General features: G+C 47.7%; 1 protein-coding gene and 1 pseudogene across 1 annotated transcript in view; both read right to left on the bottom strand.

Moving 5' to 3' along the window:
* Nucleotides 1-23,380, bottom strand: part of LOC148473307 (tyrosine-protein kinase-like) — a 68,097-nt gene that overhangs the window by 36,944 nt on the left and 7,773 nt on the right. Inside the window, exons 2-3 of the mRNA XM_088459811.1 lie at nt 12,624-12,742; nt 9,571-9,731 (exon numbers count right to left, since the gene is read on the bottom strand). Coding sequence (XP_088315937.1) covers nt 9,571-9,731; nt 12,624-12,742 — 280 coding nt within the window. The remainder of the gene's footprint in view (nt 1-9,570; nt 9,732-12,623; nt 12,743-23,380) is intronic.
* LOC148473308 (uncharacterized) lies at nt 1,270-2,319 on the bottom strand (annotated as a pseudogene).

Here is a 23,380-nt window from a genome sequence, read left to right as displayed (position 1 = left end):
TGTCTTAGGTCCTTTGCTATTCTCAATCTATACCACCACTCTTGGCAAACTAATCCGCTCTTTTGGATTTCAGTACCATCAGTATGCGGATGATACTCAAATCTACCTATCCTCTCCAGATTTATCACCATCTGTATTGGTCCATGTCACTGAATGTATTTCTGCCATTTCATCTTGGATGTCATCTCGCTACCTGAAACTTAATATTTCTAAAACAGAATTATTTATATTTCCACCGGCCAATAACAGTTACCAATCTGATCTCTTTATCACTGTTGATAACTCAACAATCCACCCCACCCCACAAGCTTGCTGCCTTGATGTCATCCTTGATTCTGAACTGTCCTTTGTTCCCCACATTCAATCTGTCTCAAAATCATGTTACATACATCTAAAAAACATATACAAAATTCGACCATATCTGACACAAGACACTGCAAAAACTCTGATCCATGCACTCATTATTTCCCGCATTGACTATTGCAATAGTCTCCTTACTGGTCTTCCCAAAAACAGGCTATCACCATTACAATCCATTATGAATGCAGCTGTAAGGCTTATCTTCCTTGCCAAACGTTCACCGTCTGCTGCCCCGCTCTGTCAGTCCCTCCATTGGTTGCCGGTTTTCTACAGTATTCAATACAAAATACTGTTACTTACACATAAGGCCATTAACCGAATTACACCAACATACATCTCTTCACTCATCTCAAAATATCTCCCAACCCGACCTCTCCGCTCAGCACAAGATCTGCGTCTCTCATCCCCGCGCATTACTTGCTCCCATTTACGGTTACAGGACTTTCTTCGGGCTGCACCCACTCTATGGAATGCCTTACCACACACAATAAGACTTACCTCTACTCTTCAATCCTTCAAGCATTCCCTGAAAACTCACCTCTTCAGACAAGCTTATCAGATTCCAGAACCAACCACATAACCTTCATAGCTTCCATGTCTTATCACATCCCCTCTCACAGTCCACACATAACCTCACATATTGTCTTTCTTTCACATACTCCTGACATTTTGCCGACATTCCTGTGTGACTGGATCATGCAGCCACCAAGAAACTCTGCATTCTGGCCGGACCAAATTGCAATATATATAGCACCTATCCTTGTGTATCAATGCCTGTTTCCCTATAGATTGTAAGCTTGCAAGCAGGGCCCTCTTACCTCTATGTCTGTCTGTTATTACCCTGTTTTGTTCTATCAATGTTTCCAATTGTAAAGCGCAACGGAATATGCTGCGCTATATAAGGAACTGTTAATAAATAAATAAATAATGGGAATACACATCCTCTTCCACGTTCTGCTCTGCCAGAATTACAGTCTCTGATGTCAGGGGCCTTTTGTGAGTCACAGAGCACTGGGGCCATATTATACTAACACTCAGCAGCAAACTCCCCATCTTCCAACTCAGTAAATGGGAACAGTTCTGATACTTCTTCTGGGGTCAGTGGGGTGACTGGTTCTGTAACTTCTCCAGTGGACATAAACTGCTGCAGGCGAAGCACTTCCACCTCCACTCTGAGACGCTGGTCCAGCCACCTCCGGGAATTCAGCTGTCCCTGTGCTACTGCTTCATCCTCAGCCTCCTCAAAGCATTGTAGGAGACATTGCAGCTGCTCCGGGACACTGTTCCGCTCTCCTGGACTAAGGACCCATTTCCTATACACACTGAAGGCATTGATTGGGTTGTCCTGCTGATCATGCACCCATCGGATAAGAGTGCGGTGTGTGCAGCCTTGCCTGGGGATGTGGCTGCGGAGGTGCCATTCTGCAATTAGGTCCTCCAGACTCATTTTTGCTAATGGGTTGCTGGATTTGGCCACCAGCATTTCTTCCATCTCCCCACCTTGTAATACTGCAGTGGACCCCTCGGTCATCCACCCGGGTGGCACCATCCTCTGCTCTTCCCTCTGGGTTCTCTTCACTGGCTCCTTCCCAGGAACCATTCTAGCCAGTGCTCGGGCCTCAGCGGCCTGGCTTCTCTGCCATATCTGTGACGTGGAGCTACTTACTTCTGTCATGAACTGTTTCCACTCCAACGTACCCAGCAGATTTTCTTCTGCAGCATCACTTTTACACTACATGACCTCATCTACCAGGTTCTCCATTTTCTCCTCTGTAGTAGCTCCTGTCCACAAACGAGTCCACTGACACACTTCATCCCAATACTCCTGGATGGGCTGCATCTTTGTGGATGGACTTCTCAGGTCCACGAGGATTCCTCATCCACAACATTTACTGTCCTGGGAGGCTTGGGGCACTTCCTGCCTCTTTTTGGGCACTTCTTCCAACTTTTTGGGATCATTTTCAAAATGGGCTGTGACACTAGGGTTTCAGTCTGCATCACTTACTAGACCCCCCCTCACTGCATCTTCCATTTCTGGGAAACGGCACACTCCTCCATTCCCTTGTTTGCAGGGTTTTTCCCCCTGGACAAGCCGACACTCATGTGGCAGTGGGGCTTTGGTCTGCATCACTTGCTGGACCCCATCACTGCAGTTTCCATTTCTGGTACACGGTACAATTCTCCATTCTTCTCTTGCTTGCAGGATACATCATCCTAGACAAGCTGACACTTAAACAGAATTTTGCCCTCGCTTATGTCCTCTTTCACTACCGCTGGGCACCCCCTGTTAGGAATTATGGTTTCTGGTTCCCTCCAAAGTGAACTAATACTGGCCAGTTACTGACTATTGTGTATGCGAATCCCTAGCTCTCCCGCCTTTGGGCTGTGCAATCCCACCGCTGCCACCAAGTTTGAAGACACCAGGTTTATGTGTGCATTATTTTTACCTTCTCGCCATTCACCGCCATGAGAAAGGTAATGGTTATTGCTCTCTCGCACTGTGCCCCGGGTCCCTTATCTGAGTCCCCTTAGATCACACAGGAAATGACACAATAGCAAAGGTATAACGATACCTTTTATTTTACGTACACACTTATTCTACATGTAAAAACAGTAACCGCCAACTATTATACAATATATACAGAAATGCTAGTAGTATTAGACCCCACACACGTCCCTACAGCAGAGACCCCTTTAGTGTTAGAAATGTGGATAGTTACTCCGTCTCGCTTACTCGCCTTGGCTGGGGAAAACTACGCTTGAGAGAGGCTGCTGTGTGACCACGCTTCTCAGGGAAATGGCTTCTCCATCCTTGACTTGCTGATCCCGGCCGCTTGGCCTGATCATCCTCTGCTTGCTAAGGGGCTGGCTACAGAGCAGTTAGGGGCACATTTATGAAAATGTATTTGAGGTAAAATCCCCCAAAACACCTGTTTTTGGAGGTTTACCTCAAATATTTGTATCCACCGGATGTATTAAGGAGGGACCACAGCAGGTATCTCTGATACCTGCCGTGATCCCTCCATTACCGCCGGCAGCCCCCTCCCCATTAAGTTTCTATGGGGGAAGTGATGCTGCCAAATGTACCAATATCCGGAATGCGATGCATCCAGATGTTGGCCCCCGCAGCTAACGCCATCTGAAGGTGACATTAGCCACTGTAGCTTATGGGCTACACCGTGGACTATTAGCCGGCGGAGGGATGTGAAGTCCACGGGACTGCACAGGCACACAACCCCCTGTAGTGGCTGGCCACTTTCTGGAGACATCGCAGGGACGGGCTCCTTTTGGAGCCCGTGTCCCAGTAAGTCCCGGATGATACTTCCGGCCAAAGAGATCACTTTTTGCAATGCGATCATTGGCGTTGCTGGCATGCCCTGATCGCTATGCAAAAGTGATCAATGATAAATGGGCCCTCAGTGAGTAAGTCATTCCCCACTCTCCCCTGTGGGTTTCAGGTGCCGGGTGGTCTTGCAAAAGCCCTATTAGTACAAAGGAAATGTAATCATATTGATAAGGGGCTAGGTCCCCTGTGGCTATAGAAGGAGTCCCTGTTAACCCCTTCTTGTCCTTTGTGATATCTGAGGCCTTCCAGCTGATTATAGCTTCCTGTCTTTAGCTTAGAGAGAGGGGGATATGGGGCTTATCAGCTTTGTAACTTCCTGTGGGGGGATATTAGCAGGCACACACACCTGTCTGCCTATATATTGCAGTGGGAGGAGGGCATCTCTCCCCCTGCATCCTCTCCACACATTATAACATCAGATACATATGTCATATGCATATTATATGTTGCATATCATGCTTTATATATATATATATATATATATATATATATATATATTATACACTGATAGGCACAAACACTTGTATATACAGTTTACCTATTACACACAGTACAACAACAAACTCATTTATATAAGGGTGGAGAGGCCGACTTACCGGCGACCCGCCGTCTTGGGCAAAGCAATAACTGAGATGAGACCAGCAACTTTTTGGGCAAATAAATTGGTCACAGCTTTATTTCAACATAACAATTTTACCACCAGTCGCGGGGCAAGGAAAAAGAACGCGGTGCACAAGGCTCTTATGGTGTTCTCCTGCCTGGGGCATGCTGGGCCCAATCACGTGGGCACGCAACCACGCCCCCTACCAATCTCAACCTGGGCTCAACCCAGCCCAACCTTGTAGGCAAGCGACCATGCCCCCTACCTTTTGGGACCAGCTACCATGCGCATACCACCCTTGCCTGGCACGCAGCCCGTATGGCCCATGCCGCATTTTGCTGGAACCAGACGTGTGGCCTACTAATTGGTGACTATGCGAGGCATTCTGACAATCCCCTACTTACCATGCCTTGTGTACCGTTCTTTCCCCGCGCCCCGTGTACCATACTGTGACAATAAAATGCAAAAGACAATAACTGTACACCCTAACAAGAGCTTCCTGTACAGCGAAACAACCCTTCAATGCTTCATTTATTTAAATTTTCCTCCTTTATTCAACTATATATTTTTTTTTTGTAATATATTTATTTATTTTTATTTTTTTTCATTCTTTCTCCTTTTCTGAGGTCTCGAAACCAAAATGTATTGACAGATATACAGCAAACCAAACCCACAAAGACAGCCCTATTACCCCCCCCCTATCACCATCACCTATTGGGAGTTCCCCCGCTCTCTTGCGCGCCCCTTAACCCGTACTCACCTAAGCCCTGTTTTTCCTACTGGGATGGGTGGGTGGGTGTCCCTGGCTGCCCTCGGTTATGGCTACCTCTTTTAACCCCATCCCTGCCCCCCTCACCTGCTGCCAGCCTCGATACCTGCCACTGGCCAGTGGGGCTAGCGAGGTGATAAAAATGGGACGGGACGGGCCCCCCCCCAGGCATTCGCGCCATTGGACCGTGGGCCGCCTAGCATCCCTCCCCCTTATCCCGCTGCGGTGGCCATTTTCAGCGCCTTCGCCTCTGTAAGGTCCTATTAATGTACAGTACACAGTTCTATCCCCAGCAGTATGTGATGCAAACGCAACCCATCTGTATTATAATGGGCCACGTTCCCCTCACATACTGCTGTGCCCTCTCCTGATTACCTGTCCTTCCTGCCCTTATACACACAGTGATCTGCCTCATCTGTGCCCTCTCCTGATTATCTGTCCTTCCTGCCCTTATAAACACAGTGATCTGCCTCATCTGTGCCCTATCCTGATTATCTGTCCTTCCTGTCCTCATACATAGAGTGATCTGCCTCATCTGTGCCCTCTCATTATCTGTCATTCCTGCACTTATACACAGAGAGATCTGCCTCATCTGTACCCTCTCCTGATTATCTGTCCCTCCTGCCCTTATACACAGAGTGACGTGCCTCATCTGTGCCCTCTCCTGATTTTCTGTCCTTCCTGCCCTTATACACACAGAGATCTGCCTCATCTGTGCCCTCTCCTGCTTATCTGTCCTTCCTGCCCTTATAAACATAGTGATCTGCCTCATCTGTGCCCTCTCCTGCCTACAGTATATGTCCTTCCTGCCCTTATACACAGTGTGATCTGCCTCATCTGTGCCCTCTCCAGATTATCTGTCCTTCCTGCTCTTATACACACAGTGATCTGCCTCATCTGTGCCCTCTCCTGATTATCTCTCCCTCCTGCCCTTATACCCAAAGTGATCTGCCTCACCTGTGCCCTCTCCTGATTATCTGTCCTTCCTGCCCTTAAACACAGAGTGATCTGCTTCATTTGTGCCCTCTCCTTATTATCTGTCCTTCCTGCCCTTATACACACAGTGATCTGCCTCATCTGTGCCCTCTCCTGATTATCTGTCCTTCCTGCCCTTATACACACAGTGATCTGCCTCATCTGTGCCCTCTCCTGATTATCTGTCCTTCCTGCCCTTATACACACGGTGATCTGCCTCATCTGTGCCCTATCCTGATTATCTGTCCTTCCTGCCCTTATACACACGGTGATCTGCCTCATCTGTGCCCTCTCCTGATTATCTGTCCATCCTGCCATTATACACAGAGTGATCTGCCTCATCTGTGCCCTCTCCTGATTATCTGTCCTTCCTGCCCTTATACACACGGTGATCTGCCTCATCTGTGCCCTCTCCTGATTATCTGTCCTTATACACAGTGATCTGTCTCATCTGTGCCCTCTCCTGATTATCTGTCCTTCCTGCCCTTATACACACAGTGATCTGCCTCATCTGTGCCCTCTCCTGATTATCTGTCCTTACTGCCCTTATACATAGTGATCTGCCTCATCTGGGCCCTCTCCTGATTATCTGTCCTTCCTGCCCTTATACACACAGTGATCTGCCTCATCTGGGCCCTCTCCTGATTATCTGTCCTTCCTGCCCTTATACACACAGTGATCTGCCTCATCTGGGCCCTCTCCTGATTATCTGACCCTCCTGCCCTTATACACACACAGTGATCTGCCTCATCTGTGCCCTCTCCTGATTATCTGTCCTTCCTGCCCTTATGCACAGTGACCTGCCTCATCTGTGCCCTCTCCTGATTATCTGTCCTTCCTGCCCTTATACACACAGTGATCTGCCTCATCTGTGCCCTCTCCTGATTATCTGTCCCTCCTGCCCTTATACATACAGTGATCTGCCTCATCTGTGCCCTCTCCTGATTATCTGTCCTTCCTGCCCTTATACACACAGTGATCTGCCTCATCTGTGCCCTCTCCTGATTATCTGTCCTTCCTGACCTTATACACACAGTGATCTGCCTCATCTGTGCCCTCTCTTGATTATCTGTCCCTCCTGCCCTTATACATACAGTGATCTGCCTCATCTGGGCCCTCTCCTGATTATCTGTCCTTCCTGCCCTTATACACACACAGTGATCTGCCTCATCTGTGCCCTCTCCTGATTATCTGTCCTTCCTGCCCTTATACACACAGTGATCTGCCTCATCTGTGCCCTCTCCTGATTATCTGTCCTTCTTGCCCTTATACACACAGTGATCTGTCTCATCTGTGCCCACTCCTGATTATCTGTCCTTCCTGCCCTTATACACACAGTGATCTGTCTCATCTGTGCCCACTCCTGATTATCTGTCCTTCCTGCCCTTATACACACAGTGATCTGCCTCATCTGTGCCCTCTCCTGATTATCTGTCCTTCCTGCCCTTATACACACAGTGATCTGCCTCATCTGTGCCCTCTACTGATTATCTGTCCCTCCTGCCCTTATACACACAGTGATCTGTCTCATCTGTGTCCTCTCCTGATTATCTGTCCTTCCTGCCCTTATACACACAGTGATCTGTCTCATCTGTGCCCACTCCTGATTATCTGTCCTTCCTGCCCATATACACACCGTGATCTGCCTCATCTGTGCCCTCTCCTGATTATCTGTCCTTCCTGCCCATATACACAGTGATCCGCCTCATCTGTGCCCTCTCCTGATTATCTGTCCTTCCTGCCCTTATACACACAGTGATCCGCCTCATCTGTGCCCTCTCCTGATTATCTGTCCTTCCTGCCCTTATACACACAGTGATCTGCCTCATCTGTGCCCTCTCCTGATTATCTGTCCTTCCTGCCCTTATACACACAGTGTTCTGCCTCATCTGTCCTTCCTGCCCTTATAAACAGTGATCTGCCTCATCTGTGTCCTCTCCTGATTATCTGTCCTTCCTGCCCTTATACACACAGTGATCTGCCTCATCTGTGCCCTCTCCTGATTATCTGACCCTCCTGCGATTATACACACAGTGATCTGCCTCATCTGTGCCCTCTCATGATTATCTGTCCTTCCTGCCCTTATACACACAGTGATCTGCCTCATCTGTGCCCTCTCATTATCTGTCCTTCCTGCCCTTATACACACAGTGATCTGCCTCATCTGTGCCCTATCCTGATTATCTGTCCTTCCTGTCCTCATACATAGAGTGATCTGCCTCATCTGTGCCCTCTCACTATCTGTCATTCCTGCACTTATACACAGAGAGATCTGCCTCATCTGTACCCTCTCCTGATTATCTGTCCCTCCTGCCCTTATACACAGAGTGACGTGCCTCATCTGTGCCCTCTCCTGATTATCTGTCCTTCCTGCCCTTATACACACAGAGATCTGCCTCATCTGTGCCCACTCCTGCTTATCTGTCCTTCCTGCCCTTATAAACATAGTGATCTGCCTCATCTGTGCCCTCTCCTGCCTACAGTATATGTCCTTCCTGCCCTTATACACAGTGTGATCTGCATCATCTGTGCCCTCTCCAGATTATCTGTCCTTCCTGCTCTTATACACACAGTGATCTGCCTCATCTGTGCCCTCTCCTGATTATCTCTCCCTCCTGCCCTTATACCCAAAGTGATCTGCCTCACCTGTGCCCTCTCCTGATTATCTGTCCTTCCTGCCCTTATACACAGAGCGATCTGCCTCATCTGTGCCCTCTCCTATCTGACCCTCCTGCCTTTATACACAGAGTGATCTGCCTCATCTGTGCCCTCTACTGATTATCTGTCCTTCCTGCCCTTATACACACAGTGATCTGCCTCATCTGTGCCCTCTCCTGATTATCTGTCCCTCCTGCACTTATACAATGGAAAGCAGGAACAGTCTGTAAAAAGTACATGATTTTGGGACGAGCCACGTAGCTCAGTGGTTCCCAAACTGTGCGCTATGTGACCCAGAGGTGCCTCGGGACACTTGCAGGGGTGCCTCTGGTTGGTGGTCCAGCACCAAATGAAATTATTGAAGGTCAATTTAATGTAAATATGTGGACAAACAGAAGCGCAAACCTGTCCCCACCACATAACTGAACCTAAGGATGACAGGTCAGGACAATTTACTTCACTTTTCTACTTTACAATAATTTTTTCTGAATCTCTCAATAACAAACTTAAACTATGCTGATACTCTAGGGTGCTGTGATTCAAAAAGGTGTGGAAACCACTGAACTAGCTCATTATCTCACCTCTGCGTCATGCCCTATGTGTGTGGCTGTGCTCACGTGGCAATGCTTAGACTAGGGGTGAGCTGGGATCATTATAGGAGGAGACGGCAGAATGATGGATGAACATATAACATAGGGTATAGACTAGCTCATTATCTCACCTCTGCGTCATGCCCTATGTGTGTGGCTGTGCTCACGTGGCAATGCTTAGACTAGTGGTGAGCTGGGAGCATTATAGGAGGAGACGTCAGAATGATGGATGAACATATAACATAGGGTATAGACTAGCTCATTATCTCACCTTGACGCACGGTTTCTCCAGCTTGGCGCAGAGTCCGTCGCAGTATTGCTGGTAATATTGGACCAGCCCCTTTATGCTGGAGAATGATTTCCTCGCCACCAGATAAAAGGAGGCATCAGACTGCAGCACTCTGTAATGCCTCACCGCGTCATCCTCACGCACTGCAAGGACACAATGAACACAGCCAGTTATGCTCTGACATGTATCTCATACAGCACTGCAGCCTATGAGGCCGATTATAATACATATCCGTGTGCAGAAGAAGACAGTAACATTTGCATTTATTGGATTCCCACAGTGGCTCATGTGGTAGAATCTGCCGCTGCTCTCACAGAACATGGGCAGTGACTAATGCTCCACTATAATGTGCATAGTGCACAGTGCATAGCTCTGCGAGACCAGACTCGGGCAGTAACTATAACGTGCATAGTGCACAGTGCATAGCTCTGCGAGACCAGACTCGGGCAGTAACTATAACGTGCATAGTGCACAGTGCATAGCTCTGCGAGACCAGACTCGGGCAGTGACTAATGCTCCACTATAACGCGTAGCAAGAACACTGCAGATGTGGGCCCCTATATTATATCCCTGTCTGTGATTTCTCCATCTCAGCATCAGTACACTGTCTATATAATTTTATGTTATATTATATATATATATATATATATATATATAATAGATAGATAGATAGATAGATAAATACATACACACACTGTATATATAGTCAATGACTTATAGACCAGACCTAAAGAAAGGACCACTGTACTCTATATACAGTGCATCCGGAAAGTATTCACAACATTTCACTTTTTCCACATTTAGTTATGTTACAGCCTTATTCCAAAATTCTACAAACAATACCCCATAATGATGTGTAAAAAGTTTTTTTTTCAGATTTTTGCAAATATAATTAAAAAAAGAAACCTAAAGGTGCATACACACACAACGATTTTTTGAACGATTATCGTTAAACGATATCGTTTAACGATAATAGTTGTAAAAATCGATCACTTTCTGAGTCTCGTTCATGCGCGTTCACGTTTGTAGTTTGTAGTTCAGTCAGACTTGTCAACGATTTTCAGTAATTGAATATGCAAAAATTGTTTGTAGTACTAAAAAATCGTTCATTACATTTAGTAAACTATTTTAGTTAATTTTTTCAAGGGAAAAAATCGTTTACTAAAATCGTTCATTAACTACATCGTTGTGTGTGTATGCAGCTTAAGGAATCACATGTACATAAGTATTTACAACCTTTGCCATGAAGCGCAAAATTGAGCTCAGGTGCATCCTGTTTCCACTGATCATCCTTGAGATGTTCCTACAGCTTAATTGGAGTCCACCTGTGGTAAGTTCAGTTGCTTGGACGTGATTTTGAAAGGCATACACCGGTCTATATAAAGGTCCCACATGTGCCAGTGCATGTCAGAGCACAAACCAAGCATGAAGTCCAAGGAATTGTCTGAAGACCTCTGAGACAGGATTGTCTAGAGACACAAATCTGGGCAAGGGTACAGAAAAATATCTGCTGCTTTGAAGGTCCCAATGAGCACAGTGGCCTCCATCATCCGTAAATGAAAGAAGTTCAGAACCACTAGGACTCTTCCCAGAGTTCTCCGGCCTTCTAAACTGAGCTATCATGGGAGAAGGGCTCTAGTCAGGTAGGTGACCAAGAGCCCAATGGTCACTCTGTCAGAGCTACAGCATTCCTCTGTGGAGAGAGGAGAACTTTCCAGAAGGACAACCATCTCTGCAGCAATCCACCAATCAGGCCTGTATGGTAAAGTGGCCAGACGGAAACCACTCCTGGGTAAAAAGCACATGGCAGCCTGCCTGGAGTTTGTCAAAATGCACCTGAAGGACTCTCAGACCATGAGAAACAAAACTCTCTGGTCTGAGGAGACAAAGATTGAACTCTTTGGTGTGAATACCAGGCGTTCTGTTTGGAGGAAACCAGGCACCGCTCATCACCAGGCCAATACCATCCCTACAGTGAAGCATGGTGGGGGCAGCATCATGCTATGGGGATGTGTATCAGCAGCAGGAACTGGGAGACTAGTCAGGATAGAGGGAAAAATGAATGCAGCAATGTACAGAGACATCCTGGATGAAAACCTGCTCCAGAGCGCTCTTGACCTCAGACTGGGGCGACGGTTTATCTTTCCGCAGGACAAGGACCCTAAGCACACAGCCAAGATATCAAAGGAGTGGCTTCAGGACAACTCTGTGAATGTCCTTGAGTGGCCCAGCCAGAGCCCAGACTTGAATCCGATTGAACATCTCTGTGGAGATCTGAAAATGGCTGTGCACCGACGCTTCCCATCCAACCTGATGGAGCTTGAGAGGTGCTGCAAAGAGGAGTGGGCGACACTGCCCAAAGATAGGTGTGCCAAGCTTGTGGCATCATATTCAAAAACACTTGAGGCTGTAATTGCTGCCAAAGGTGCATCAACAAAGTATTGAGCAAAGGCTGTGAACACTTATGTACATGTGATTTCTTAGTTTGTTTTTTGTTAATTAAATTGGCAAAAATCTCAAAAAAACTTTACACATTGTCATTATGGGGTATTGTGTGTAGAATTTTGAGGACAAAAATTAATTTATTCCATTTTGGAATAAGGCTGTAACATAACAAAATGTGGAAAAAGTGAAGCGCTGTGAATACTTTCCGGATGCACTGTATATGATATAAAGGCATGATGATAAGTGACCAGGATAATCTACGCTAACTACTCTCATTGGCTGAATCTGGTCTGACCAGCGCTGCAGAGCATATAGGAGCTATTATTGGCCTTGCAGTATATACGGTACAAGAACTACCACCCAATTACAACACGGTTGTGCAATGGAATTCATGTTAATGTGGTTTTACTCAGAGTCTACACCCAGTTCTTGTTCTGCAATATAAGAATAAAGTACGGTACTCCATCCAATGGACCTTAGTAATAAGCTCTTGTTTGGGAACTATCTGGGAACTGTTAAAGCCCCTTTCATGGCGCTTGCTTTGGCTAGTTCTAGGGTTGGAATATGGACACACAGAACTAAGGACATACCAGAGATATAGTAGCAGTTATCTTGTTCCCGTCTCCACACCAGGAATGAGCCGGTGTCATTCTGTTCCTGCAGGAGATATCGCTTGGCATCAAGCTTTGTTAATGCATCAGAATACCAGCTGGAGATAGAGAAAACAGCATTAATGTCAACGCGTTAGGCAGCATTATTATCAGCATTACAGAACAGCTACCTACTAGTACATACACCCGTATAATGACAGATACACCAAGCCCACATGGCTTTCCCATTCCTTACTGATGTTCAACAGATCTGTACAGAGAAAACCTGCCTTCTAATAAGTGAGCTTTGAGGTGAGAGTTGGAAGTGATGGAGTTTGGGGAGAGTCTGATAGATGGAGGGGAGAGGGTTCAATAGCTTAGGGGCAGAGAGAGAGAGTAGTCTTAGAGGTGGAAGTGATTGGTTGTTCAGAGGAAGGATAGGTGGCGGTCACTGGGGGCGAGTATGGAGGTTGTAAATGTAGGTAGGAGAATAGAGGGCCAGGGTTTGTAGGTGAGGGTGAGCAGTTTGAAGGAAATTTTGAAGGGGATAGCCAGAATCAGAGTGGTGTAAGAGAAACAAATATAAGAGTAGAGAGGTCGGTGAGGGAAGACCACTGCAAAGAAGGTTGCAATAGTCTAGGTGAGAGATGATACGGGAATGAACCAGCATTTTGTTTGTGGACATTGAGTAAGAGTAATGGCCTAATCCAGAGATGGAACCAATGGGAGCTGTTGCGAGATTGGATGTGGGCAGAGATGGGAGGAGTCAGGGGTGATGTCCAGGTAGCCGACTTCAGCAACTAAGGAGATGTTGATAACACTGAGGGAGAGTTATGGATGAGACTCCAGAACAGTGAAATACAATGAGTTCAGTCACTGAGACATCCAAGAGGAAATGATGGATAAACATAAATGTGAGACAGAAGTGACGGAGAGAGATCAGTAAAAGACAGATGTCGGTGTTTTCAGGATAAAGACAGTATTTGAGTTAATGGATCAAACACTGATGAGGACAAGTGGTGATATTACCCATGGCAACCATCAGCCTCTAGCTATCATTTTACAGACTGTAGATGATAAATGAAAACCATAAGCTGGTTGGTTGCTGAGGGCAACTTCTCCACTTGTCCTCTTAGTCTGATACATTTTTTCCTCAGAAGAGCTGATATGACCAAGTATGGAGGTATGGAGAGAACGTAGAAGGGGGCTGAGGATAGAGCATTGAGTGACCTTACAGGAAAGGAGGGTGGAAGAGATGGAAAAATATCAATTATAGAGATAGAAGGAGAACCAAGAGAGTGGCTGTGTCACAAAGATCGAGGAGTGACGGGTGCAGAAAAGAAGAGGTTGTCCTCAGTGTGAAAGACTGTAGAAAGGTCAAGAAGGATGAGGGCAATGAAAGGGGGTTCCATATAAAAGGTCGACAATAAAAAGGTAGAAAATAATTTGGTCGACACCGGAAGGTTGACATGGTAGAAGGTTGACAAGACAAAAATTAGACAGTACTTAAGGTCAACAGGTACAAAAAGGTCAACAGGGTCAAAAGGTGCTCAACACAGAAATTCTCAACGCATGTTGCTTTTTTCGATAAGACACCAGGAGTGACGTTAGGGTTAGGTACCTAGGTGAGGGTTTGGGTGCAGATTACGCTTTGAAAATAAACTTTCGCCATGTCAGTCACTTGGTGTTGATCAAATTATTGTCAACTTTTTTATTGTAGACCTTTTGCATCACACCCGAGAAAGGATCTTTGAGGTCATTGTTGAATTTGTTCAGGGCAGTTTCAGTAGACTAGAAGGGGGCAAGAGCCAGACTGGAGAGGGTCAAGGAGAGGGTTTCTTACCCAGAAAGGGGATGAGGTATGGGCAAATAAAGCTCTCAGGAGATTTGGAGACAAGAGGGCAGAGAGACATAGCATGGTATTATATAGTGTGGTGGGCTCAAGTGATGACTTCTGAAGAAAGCTGCGTTATCGTCTTTGAAGAAAGAAGGAAAGTAGGAGTAAATTTACTAAAGTGAGAGTTTTTAGAAGTAGAGATGTTGCCCATAGCAACCAATCAGATTCTAGCTATTATCTTCTAGAAACTGCTAGTTAAATGTTAAGTAGAATCTGATTAGTTGCTATGGGCAACATCTCTACTTCTAAAAACTCTCACTTTAGTAAATTTACCCCATAGAGAGGGAGAGGTGGAAGAGATGAGCAACTTGGAGATAGATGCTTGGGGAGAGGGAACACAGGAGATGGGAGAGGATGGGGTAAAGGGGGCAAGTTGCTGTCATTGTGTCCATCTAAGGGGCTGTGCTGCTGTCACTGTGTCCATCTAAGGGGCTCTGCTGCAGTCACTGCGTCCATCTAAGGGGCTCTGCTGCAGTCACTGCGTCCATCTAAGGGGCTCTGCTGCTGTCACTGCGTCCATCTAAGGGGCTCTGCTGCTGTCACTGCGTCCATCTAAGGGGCTCTTCTGCTGTCACTGCGTCCATCTAAGGGGCTCTGCTGCTGTCACTGCGTCCATCTAAGGGGCTCTGCTGCTGTCACTGCGTCCATCTAAGGGGCTGTGCTGCTGTCACTGCGTCCATCTGAGGGGCTGTGCTGCAGTCACTGCGTCCATCTAAGGGGCTGTGCTGCTGTCACTGTGTCCATCTGAGGGGCTGTGCTGCTGTCACTGCATCCATCTGAGGGGCTGTGCTGCTGTCAGTGCCTCCATCTAAGGGGCTGTGCTGCTGTCACTGCGTCCATCTAAGGGGCTCTGCTGCTGTCACTGCGTCCATCTGAGGGGCTGTGCTGCTGTCACTGCGTCCATCTGAGGGGCTGTGCTGCTGTCACTGTGTCCATCTGAGGGGCTGTGCTGCTGTCACTGCATCCATCTAAGGGGCTGTGCTGCTGTCAGTGCCTCCATCTAAGGGGCTGTGCTGCTGTCACTGCATCCATCTGAGGGGCTCTGCTGCTGTCAGTGCGTCCATCTAAGGGGCTGTGCTGCTGTCACTGTGTCCATCTGAGGGGCTGTGCTGCTGTCAGTGCCTCCATCTGAGGGGCTGTGCTGCTGTCAGTGCCTCCATCTGAGGGGCTGTGCTGCTGTCACTGCATCCATCTAAGGGGCTCTGCTGCTGTCACTGCCTCCATCTGAGGGGCTCTGCTGCTGTCAATGCGTCCATCTGAGGGGTTCTGCTGCTGTCACTGCGTCCATCTGAGGGGCTGTGCTGCTGTCACTGCGTCCATCTGAGGGGCTGTGCTGCTGTCACCGTGTCCATCTGAGGGGCTCTGCTGCTGTCACCGCGTCCATCTAAGGGGCTGTGCTGCTGTCACCGCGTCCATCTAAGGGGCTGTGCTGCTGTCACCGTGTCCATCTAAGGGGCTGTGCTGCTGTCACCGTGTCCATCTAAGGGGCTGTGCTGCTGTCACTGTGTCCATCTAAGGGGCTGTGCTGCTGTCACTGCGTCCATCTAAGGGGCTGTGCTGCTGTCACTGTGTCCATCTGAGGGGCTGTGCTGCTGTCACTGCATCCATCTAATGGGCTGTGCTGCTGTCAGTGCCTCCATCTAAGGGGCTGTGCTGCTGTCACTGCATCCATCTGAGGGGCTCTGCTGCTGTCAGTGCGTCCATCTAAGGGGCTGTGCTGCTGTCACTGTGTCCATCTGAGGGGCTGTGCTGCTGTCAGTGCCTCCATCTGAGGGGCTGTGCTGCTGTCAGTGCCTCCATCTGAGGGGCTGTGCTGCTGTCACTGCATCCATCTAAGGGGCTCTGCTGCTGTCACTGCGTCCATCTGAGGGGCTCTGCTGCTGTCACTGCGTCCATCTAAGGGGCTGTGCTGCTGTCACTGCGTCCATCTGAGGGGCTGTGCTGCTGTCACTGCGTCCATCTGAGGGGCTGTGCTGCTGTCACTGCGTCCATCTGAGGGGCTGTGCTGCTGTCACTGCGTCCATCTAAGGGGCTGTGGTGCAGTCACTGCGTCCATCTAAGGGGCTCTGCTGCTGTCACTGCGTCCATCTAAGGGGCTGTGCTGCTGTCAGTGCGTCCATCTAAGGGGCTGTGCTGCTGTCAGTGCGTCCATCTAAGGGGCTGTGCTGCTGTCACTGCGTCCATCTAAGGGGCTGTGCTGCTGTCTCTGTGTCCATCTAAGGGGCTGTGCTGCTGTCAGTGCGTCCATCTAAGGGGCTGTGCTGCTGTCACTGCGTCCATCTAAGGGGCTGTGCTGCAGTCACTGCGTCCATCTAAGGGGCTGTGCTGCTGTCACTGCATCCATCTAAGGGGCTGTGCTGCTGTCACCGTGTCCATCTAAGGGGCTGTGCTGCTGTCAGTGCGTCCATCTAAGGGGCTGTGCTGCTGTCACTGTGTCCATCTAAGGGGCTGTGCTGCTGTCACTGCGTCCATCTAAGGGGCTGTGCTGCTGTCTCTGTGTCCATCTAAGGGGCTGTGCTGCTGTCAGTGCGTCCATCTAAGGGGCTGTGCTGCTGTCACTGTGTCCATCTAAGGGGCTGTGCTGCTGTCACTGCGTCCATCTAAGGGGCTGTGCTGCTGTCTCTGTGTCCATCTAAGGGGCTGTGCTGCTGTCACTGTCTCCAATCACAAGCAGTTAAAAAGTTATAAAAGAAATATTTAAAAAAATATATATTTTTTTATTTCTACTGTTCCCCTGTACGCTGTAGTAACCCAGGGCACGTGCATAAAAGCGTTCTGACTCCAGGCAGTGTGAGCCAAGCTCTCACTTAGCTTAGGCAGCCAGCTAGCTTGGTGCAACCTTTTGGCCTAAACTGGATGGAAACAATATCGTGAGCTGTGAAGTGAAATTACTGTTATTGAGGTTAATAATACTCCAGGAAAAAAAGATTTAATGATGCGATTTTAGCTTTTTTTGTAAATTTTTGGAAAAAAATACAAAACCAGAACTGAGCAATGAATTAAAACCAAAGTCAAAACCAAAACCATCAAAAATGGTCAGGCGCACATCTAGATATTTGTGAAAATATTCAGATTCAAGAAAATCTTTGGTGCATGTTTTATTCTATGCTCCAATTATCTATACAGTCAGTGCAGACGATGATATCATTGTATAAACTCACTAACGTGTATTATCGTGTTATCATATAATAACCTTTTTAAATACAATGTAAACTTAACTTCTAAAAATAAAGACACAGACAACAGTGCTGGCGTTTAAATATTTTGTCAAATTTATTTAAATTACATTTTAGACTATAAATTAATACTAATAATAATGGTGATGGCACAAAAAGAATGCACAGGACAATAACAACCAAACAGCTCAAAAACACACACACACACGCGCGCACACGCGCCAAGCATGGGTGATCAACTCTCCTTTACCTTCAACCACCCATCAAGGTGGTATAGCCATTTCCTGTCCAGGTGGTAGAGCCATTTCCCGTCCAGGTGGTATAACCATTTCCCGTCCAGGTGGTAGAGCCACTTCCCGTCCAGGTGGTAGAGCCACTTCCCGTCCAGGTGGTAGAGCCATTTCCCTTCCAGGTGGTAGAGCCATTTCCCATCCAGGTGGTAGAGCCATTTCCCGTCCAGGTGGTAGAGCCATTTCCCGTCCAGGTGGTATAGCCATTTCCCATCCAGGACAATTGGCTGTCACCTTACTCCACTTCAAGGACAGCGCACCCACTAAGCCTAACTATTAACATAAGTTAACTCAAAGTGTCGTTCTTTTCCACAAAGCGAGGCCTAAACTGATGCGCCGCCACCATAACTCAACCCTGTAACCAGAAACACCTCACCCAGCAGAAAAATTCCGCTAAGATAAATAACCAATCCCGCAGGAGTAAGATGCACGCCATCTCCACGACACAAATGTGCAACCTGGAATTAAACAAACACATGTTCCACTACACCACCACCATTCTCCACTACACCACCACCATCTCCACTACACCACCACCATTCTCCACTACACCACCACCATTCTCCACTACACCACCACCATCTCCACTACACCACCACCATTCTCTAACATGTACCTCACCACTGCAGTACTGACCTTCCTCCTAGCCACATCCAACCACACACCAGAACCAGCACACCTCCAAGCACTCCGATGGACAATGAAGGACCACAACTCACAGGAAGGCAGAGCTTCTGCTTTCCAATGGATCTAATAACATTAGAGCACAAATCCAAGGCAGTGCGCTGACCTAATCATTCCCACCCAGATGGAGCACTTATATAACACCGAAAGAAAAAACACAAATGCAACAGCGAACCACAGACACCCCATGCCGACAAGACAGGAAAACATAACAAAGAGGGGGGAAGGGGGAGGGGAACAACGTAGCCAACCGGACTTGAGGCAAAAAACATAAAAAAAAAATGGAGTAAAATAACAATCACGCCATATCGATTCAGAAGCCAATTGGACTCCCAGGAGGAAAATAAAAAATTCCTCATAGACTCCAGCAGTAGGTTGGCAAGTGGTTAGGCCTCCGGTGAGCTACATTGGAGCAAAATAGCTAAACCTGGGGGTGAATATACCATCGGAACGAAGCAAAGCACCACCAACCGAGGGGTTGGATATCCCCGTCGGATAATCCAGCAGAAGCCGCAGATGTAGCAGCTCCTATTTTAAATGAGTGAGAACCAAACTCACCCAGCTCAAGCCCTGAAAATGCCAAACATCGCTTCAAAACATGACAAAACTGGTAATTCAAAACTGGGGATCCATCCTCGTGCATCAACCGTGCCCCATCCCGTTCACCATGCATCTACCCAAAGAAGCGCGCCACCGCCACTGGGCATGCTGCAGGAATGGGAAATGGTTGAAGTGAAAGCCAGCGCCCTCTAACAGCCTAGTCCGTCCCGGAGCGCCATATAAGGCATCGGGGCATACAATTATGTCCACAATAGTGAGTGGTGGGACAGCCCTCTTAGAGGGGACAACTAATTTGCAGATCCAAAATGCTCCATCAAGCACCATGGCAAAACCTAATTGCAACAGCAAGAATTCTAAAGCTGAAAAACAAACTGAAGGGACCACAGCCACCAAGTACAGCAACATGGAAATATCAATGGGACACATGCAGTCAACTGCTGTAGGGGTTGACCTGGACCAACCACTCCAGGCCCCTGAAATTAGGAAGGACCTGGAGGGGTAAGGCCTGTCATATAACGCAGAGAAAAAACGACACACCCGCTAAAGTACACTGTAACATGCGAATACAGATCCCAAACAAAAGCCAGCATGACTTGCTGCAAGTTCTTACATGCCTGAGCCAAAGAAACCCAGAAACGCTCCCATTCCAACCAACCTGCCTGATAACAGCGCAAAGTCCTGGGGGCAATTGCCCTCAAAGCGAATTCCTCCATGCCGACCTGATGATCTGCGAAACAGGACACGGTCCACAGGGCAAATCGGTCTGAGGGGCTACTTCCCGGAACTGATGCCAGTTGAACTGCGACAGTGCATCCGCAATCCCAATCTGTACATTCTACACATGCCTGGCAACAAAATGAACATTAAGCAGCAGACAACGCAGAACAAGTCTTGCTAGCAAACGAGCTACCGGAAGAGAGGATGAACTCTGATGGTAAATCGCATGCACTGCGCACAGGTTGTTGCACCAAAATTATACTAGCGTTCCTCAAGCAGTCCTCCTAGAGTTCTAAAGCAAACGCAATGGGGAACAGCTCAAGCAACAGCATGTTCTTAGTGAACCCCTCCGCAGCCAATGTCAACTGCCAATGTGCAGCGCACCATGAACCGCTGCGGTAAGCTACAAGCCAGTCGCACTAGCAGCGTCAGTAAAAAAAAGTTGCAGCGGAGTGTTACTGCAGGATGCGACAAGACAGAGACACACTCCGTTGAACTGGTAAAGGAACACATTCCAAACTCGAAAGTGGCACTTGATCTCTGCCGAAAAACGTACAAAGTAATGGGGCCGGAGGACGCCTGCAAGAGTCTCCGGCAGAAGATCCTCCCCATGGGAATGACCCTGAAGGCAAAGTGGAAAAAGCCCCAGCACGGGCTGTACCTGACACAGGGCGAGTTTACCCTAACGCAAACCATGATCGACCCGCGTAACTTGTCTAATTTGTCCTGGGGAAGACGACAACAACCCGCCAAGGTATCTCGATACCCAGGAAGGAAAGCTGCATCACAGACCCTTCCGTTGTCTTGCTCGCAACGGGGACCCCGAAAGAGGCAAACAATGACTGCATTGAAAGTAGAATGTTACCGCAGCGAGGGGAATCAGCTGGACCAATGCACAGGAAATCGAGGTAGTGAGTCCCGCCGGTCTCCCCTGTACCAGCAGCAACACCACTGCAGGAATGTACTGAAATGCTCAAAAGATGGAACAGCCCATAGGCAAGCATTTGTCTATGTATAAACCATCCTGCAGGCGAAAATACCCATTAATCTAAAAGAAGGGGCAATAGTCGGAAAGCTGATTCCACATAAATCTTAGCCAACAAGTATCCTGGGTCAGATGCCTGAAACAGCTACAAAGCCTGGTTCAAGGGCTGATACTGCACATGACACAATTCTATAGAAATAGCCTCATTGACCGAGGATCCATGCGGGTAAGACAGGTGCTGAATGAGCCTAAATTTACTTGTCTCCTTCTAGGGGACGACACACACAGGAGAGAGAACCAGGCCCACTGAAGGAAGAGGGGGGTGGGGTCGGAAAAGGAGCTTCCATCTTCCCGGCTCTACCACCTTCACCACTTTCGTGAGCACTACGTGCAGCAGCTCCGATGCAGACTTCACATGTTGGGGAACCGTGAGAAACGGACAGAAATCGGCAAATGAAACCCGACGTGAAAAACCCCCCAAAACAACAACAGCCGTACTCAGTGTAACATATGAACAAGGCATATAGGGGATGTCGCCTTACTTAGATCCACCACCGGCAGTTGGATTTCCCGGGGTGGTACCAGAAGCAATCCTTTGCAGGATGAGGCCCCCACCTTCAACACATGCATGCTGGAACCTGCAATGAGCTCCTGGGGGGGGAAGTGCCGAAGCCTAGGGGCAAGACTGAAGAGGTGGGGGGCAATCTGAGTCCCTTAGGTATGATGATGTGTCTTATTGATAGCGCAACAAGGTATAAGTATGTAAAATTGGACAATTTATTCTTAATTAAAACATGGATCAAAAAATGGCATAAATAAATGTATGGAAATAAAATGCAAATAATATTGGATTACAGATATGTTGAAAAATGACATCTGAAAAAACAATACAGTATAAATAAAATGGTGCTACAATGTAACCAATGGTGGATACAGCTGATTCTAGTACAGACAATGAATGTGTAAATAGAGACAATTGTAACAATTCATTTTGGAATGTCTTGTCTGGTAGAGCAAAGTCCTGATGCAATGCTGCGTAGGGCGCTATAATTGTTTATAAAGTTGGTAGCGGTGGCTACTGGACGCTGCGTATGGTGCAGTATTGCAAGTCTCTGTACGTGGGTGCATGCACCCCCTACCTCATCCTGTAGTGCCGTTTGGTAGTTTGCTGCTGGTGTGGCACAAACATGTGCCGTGATGTGAAGGAGGCCTCTTTGTACGGTCTGTGGGCCTGATTCAGAGCCGCTCGTAAGCGGCCGCTCGTTCGCTCCGAGCGATGTTTGCCCAACTGCGCATGCGTACGGATCGTTATACGCATGCGCGTACCAGTCAGTGCGGTCGAAATTCATGTGCTCGCAAAATAGTGAATGCTTGATAATTTGAGTGACAGAAAGAGGCGTATGTGGGTGGTAACAGGGGAAGGTGCTTGAAAACGGGGAGTGGAGATCCGATCGCAGGCGTGCTTAAAGGTCAAAACGGGCGTTTTATGGGTGTGCATAATTAAAACAGCAGCGTCATTGACAACGTCACTGGGTTATTTTATAGCCAGAACTGCTCGCAAAATTGTGGAGCAAAAACCAACCCCAAGAATAGCGAGCAGTTCATACGCTGGTCGATGTACTCGATTAATCTAATAAATAGCGGACATGACGTAGGATGCGAGCGGCCAGGGGGCGTAGTTTCCCAAAAAACGACCGCAAGTTTTGCTCGCTCGTTCAGACCTAGAGGCGTGAACAGACCGCAAACAGCGAACGGTTCATTTGAATAGCCAACCCTATTTTCTGGACGAGCGAGTGCTAATTGCGTCCGGCTCTGAATCAGGCCCTGTGTGCTGGGTCCCTGTCCGTGGTGCTGCCACTGCCTGGAACGGGTGGCGGTGGCTGCTGCTTGCGGCACTCCGACGGTGAGTGTGCACTGTACCTCACCGCCAGTATGGTGGTTACTGCGGTCCATCCAGCAGTTCCAGATTGTAGAAGGGGGCGTGACCAACGCATTTCACCCACTGAAATTAGTGCGGGCTTCATCAGGGCTGTGCAGGTGTGGAGCTTGTGAGCTTTCTATTATTGGAGGCTTGATGGATTCCTTAATTGCTTCATGGAAGCCAGCCTGAGGGTGATTGCAGTAATTGGTGTGTTTTGCAATTCCTTTTGTTTGGATAATGGTGTTTCCAGCCATAATTGTATACAGTTAATGGTATTGATATAGTTAATATATTATATTACAAATGCACCTATGATAATCATCTGAGTCCCCTCTAGCCAAAATCAATGAATGAGGATCCTGACTGCTTACACCAGATTTTCTCATCATACAGTATGTCTGTGAGGTTCTGGTTTTGTTGTGGACCCGGGGTGGTGATAGGAGCAGACACAGAAGCAGATTTAAATGAAAATGTGGAACTTTTAATGAGTGGTTTAGTAGACATGGAAATGGCAAAAGAAAAAGTC

The sequence above is a fragment of the Taudactylus pleione genome, unplaced genomic scaffold, assembly GCF_031769625.1.
Source record: "Taudactylus pleione unplaced genomic scaffold, aTauple2 ptg000937l, whole genome shotgun sequence".
In the NCBI taxonomy this organism is placed as follows: domain Eukaryota; kingdom Metazoa; phylum Chordata; class Amphibia; order Anura; family Myobatrachidae; genus Taudactylus; species Taudactylus pleione.
The sequence above is the reverse complement of the archived record's forward strand: the minus strand, read 5'-3'. Positions and strand labels throughout refer to the sequence as shown.